The sequence below is a fragment of the Vombatus ursinus genome, unplaced genomic scaffold (assembly GCF_900497805.2).
Source record: "Vombatus ursinus unplaced genomic scaffold, bare-nosed wombat genome assembly UNPS02014159.1, whole genome shotgun sequence".
Taxonomy (NCBI): domain Eukaryota; kingdom Metazoa; phylum Chordata; class Mammalia; order Diprotodontia; family Vombatidae; genus Vombatus; species Vombatus ursinus.
The window spans coordinates 309,980-313,505 of NW_020953937.1; the positions used below are offsets into that span (position 1 = coordinate 309,980).

At 51.6% G+C, this 3,526-nt stretch overlaps 1 protein-coding gene across 1 annotated transcript; it reads right to left on the reverse strand.

Moving 5' to 3' along the window:
• Nucleotides 1–805: 805 nt before the first annotated feature.
• On the reverse strand, nucleotides 806–2,509 carry LOC114040942 (zinc finger protein 436-like). Its single transcript, XM_027859179.1, has 4 exons — nucleotides 2,432–2,509; nucleotides 2,163–2,247; nucleotides 1,526–1,613; nucleotides 806–1,139 (listed from the first exon to the last, which is right to left on the reverse strand). The coding sequence occupies exons 1-4, from the start codon at nucleotides 2,507–2,509 to the stop codon at nucleotides 806–808; spliced, it is 585 nt and encodes a 194-aa protein (XP_027714980.1).
• Nucleotides 2,510–3,526: the final 1,017 nt, after the last annotated feature.

Consider the following 3,526-nt stretch of genomic DNA (forward strand, 5'->3'; position numbering starts at 1 on the left):
AAGCTGGAGGTCTAGGCCCACTTCCCCAGGGACAGAGGCTCTCTGCTAGGCCCATGGTGCCCTTGGTCTGACACCCAGGCCCAGGGAGGTTAGGGACCCACTGGTCAGATATCTCCATCTGGAGCCCTGGGTGTACTCTCCCCACATTCAAGAATGTGGCCAGAAGGCAAGCTGATAGAGGAAGGGGCTGGAGAACATGACATATAAGTCTCGGTCAAACAAACAGCACATCTACCCAGAAAAGACTAGGCAGTGGGGTACATCATGGCAGTCTTCCTGAAGGTGAAGGCCTGTTATCTGCATGAAAGAAGAAGCAGGAGCAAGAAGGGGGAGACCTGGGACAATGGGGGGGCTCTGGAGGGGGTGAGTTCCCCCTACATTGAAGTACTCGCACATTGGGGATGAAGCAGAGGTAGATGGAGAGAGCTGGCCATCTCCACCCCCAAGGCTGGATTACCTGGTTTCTGAGATCCCTTCTGAGAGCCTGTGATTCCCCAGGGTCACCAGAAGGTTGCTCTTCTGGCCAAGGCCAAGCTCCCTACAGACCCAGGAGATCCCATTCCACCCCTCCACCCCCATCATCCCCATTTCTCCCCAGCAGTCACCCTACAAGAACACCTGTGTCTCTCCTAAGCCCTTGTCCATGCAGCTCCCCATTTCACACCAAGGCTGCCTACAACCTGTACTTCCACCTCCTTTTGTCTTGTGTTCTCCTTGGTTCTACCAGCATCTCCAGGGAGACCCGGGGCAAGGGTCTCCCTCTCCCTGCCCATAAAATAAGGGAGCCATTTTCCATCCCTTGGTGCTATGAAGGCATCGTCAGGACACCAGCCCCGAGGCGGGGTCTCTGGGTCACATGGCTTGTCTTATGGCCACAGAGCCCTGAAAGCTGGCTGAAGCTCTTCCCACACTGGTTACAGATGTAGGGCTTCTCCCCTGGGTGTGTCCTCTGGTGGACAGCCAGCTGGGTACTACGCCAAAAGCCCTTTCCACAGCAGAAGCACTTGTAGGGTCTCTCCCCAGCGTGGACTCTCTGGTGTCTCTTCAGACTGGAGTTCCAACTGAAGCCCTTTCCACAGAAGGCACAGTCATATAGCTTCTCCCTGGTGTGGGTGACCTGGTGCACGCCCAGGTGGGAACTCCAGGGGAAGCCCTTCCCTCAGCTGGGACACTGGTGGCGCTTCTCCCCTGGGGCACAATAGGGCTGACTTCTTGTCCTTGAGGTCACCCCCTGGGGGCCCCGGAGGGAGGAAGGAAACTACCTGGCATGGGGGCTTGCATCCTGCCCCCTGGCTTCCCCTTCAGTTTGCCCAGGACACAGAGGGGCCTCTCCTCATCTCTCCCTCCCCCAAATCTTCCCCGGACTCTTCTCCTGAGGTGTGTTGGGAGGTGCCCTCCAAAGCCTCACTTCCAGGGTCTGTATCTGGAGGACTCCTTTTTGTACTCTCACTCCTATCTCTTGGAGGGAGAAGACCTCAAGTGAGAGGTGTGGATAGGACTGAGCTTGGCCTTGGCCCTCCCTCACTCCCTGGTCTCTGCTCTCTTGAGGGTTCCTCTCCTGATCTCTGGGGTCCCAAAGACTCCAAACTGTGGAGAGCCCTGGGCTGCCCTCACTAGACAGGGGGCCCCCAGCATCACCAAGGTACCTAACTGTGGACAAATCTCTCCCGCTTAGGACCCTCTTCTCAAAAATGACGTGAGCAGCATTGTGATCCCTTGAGTGGTATATTCAGCTACTATAGAAAGTGTTACAAAGGTGAGCCCAAGAGTTTGGTCCAGTCCTCCAAGGCTAAGGCCTTCCTCAATAACTGCCAGACAGGTGAGGGGTAGGGGGGGTGAGTATCTCCCAGGTCCCCACTCTCGTACCCTGGGGAACCTAGCCAGAAGTCACTGGGTACTGGAGGAAGGGAGCACCCTGGCCTGGCAGGGAGTGATGGGTTCCTCACTTGGACAGGCTCCTTCCAGGGTCTCTGGTCCCTAAGGCTCTGCCCCCTGCTCTATCAGGGTGATCAGCTCAGGTTTGGGAGAAATAATTCCTACCAACCAGAGGGAAGGAAGGGATGAGGCCTGGCCCCCAGCCCCAGCCCTGGCTCCACCTCCTCCCCAGAGCCCCGGTCAAGGCACAAGGGCCCTGTCCCAGCCAGGCCCCCCCAAGTCCTGACCCTGGGAGATCATGTTTCCATAGTTCTCCCGCATGATGTCCCAGTAGTGTTTCTTCTGTGCAAGATCCAGATGTTTCCACTGCTCCTGGAAGACAAGCACAGAAGCTGTGACCTGCCACTAACCAGGCAGCCCCTTGCTCTTGGGAAAACCCCCTTCAGCTGAAGACAGCTCATATAGCCCCAGGCCCTCAGGCTTGGGTCCTGCCTGAGTGATGCCTCCAGTGCGAGCATGGTCATCTTCGTTCAGATGGACCCCAGCTATGGTTTACCCATAGCTGAGGGCAGAGGACAAAGGCACCAACTGGCCTCTCCAAGTGTGGCCTACACTGCATTGTGTGGGCCGCCATGTTTATACACATGCCAGCTCTAGCACCATGCCACATGTTAGAGCTGGAAGGGACCTTCTTGTCATTGTTGTGAAGCCCTTTTCAGTCACGTCTGACTTTTCTTGACCCCATTTGGGGTGTTCTTGGCAAAGATACTGGAGTGGTTTGCCATTTCCTTCTCCAGCTCATTTTACAGATGAGAAACTGAGGCAAACAGGATTAAGTGACTTGCCCAGGGTCACACAGCTAGGAAGCGTCTGAGGCCAGATTTGAACCCAGAAAGAGTAGTCTTGCTGACTCCAGGCCTGGCACTTTATCTGTGCCATCTAGTTGCTCCACTTTTGTAGAAGCATATTAAAAACTTTTTTCAACTAAAAAATTCAACTAAAAAAATTCAACTAAATTCAACTAAAAAAATTAATATTTTCCTGAGCCTATAACCACCAAAAAGAAAGTCTTTTCTTAGGGGAGTAGATTGAATAATAACCAAACAACTCATTTCTTTTTAAAGATCAGATGATTTCCTCCCCACCTGAAGCAACTGGCAATGACTCACCTAAGGGAAACTTCCTCTTTTTCATTCAAGATTAAGATATTGATCCAAAGGAAGAAACCCTTTTCAAACCTTGAAGTGGGGCTGTGGTCAAGGAAGGAATTGAGTGGCACCTATTTTGGAATCTTAACCCCAAACTGTATTTTAACATTCATGATCTCTTCTTTATTTGAGATTCTTATAAATGTGAACTCAAACCATCTCAGGGTAAAAGACTTGTCAGAAGGCATGGGAGGATTAGACCATTTTGCTCATCTCTGTCTCGAAGCTAGAAATGCTTGGCTATTAAGTGAAATCATTTAATTATGTAAAATTGTTTCTGACAGTTAAGAAGAAAACACAGTGAACAGTAATAATTTTTTTTTCTTCAACACTATTAAACAAAACAGTCAAAATCAAGTGCAATCCCAACATTTCCTCACCAGAAGGACAAAGCAACAAGAATAATCAAACATCACGCTTCCTCAGGAAAAGGAGAGAAGAGA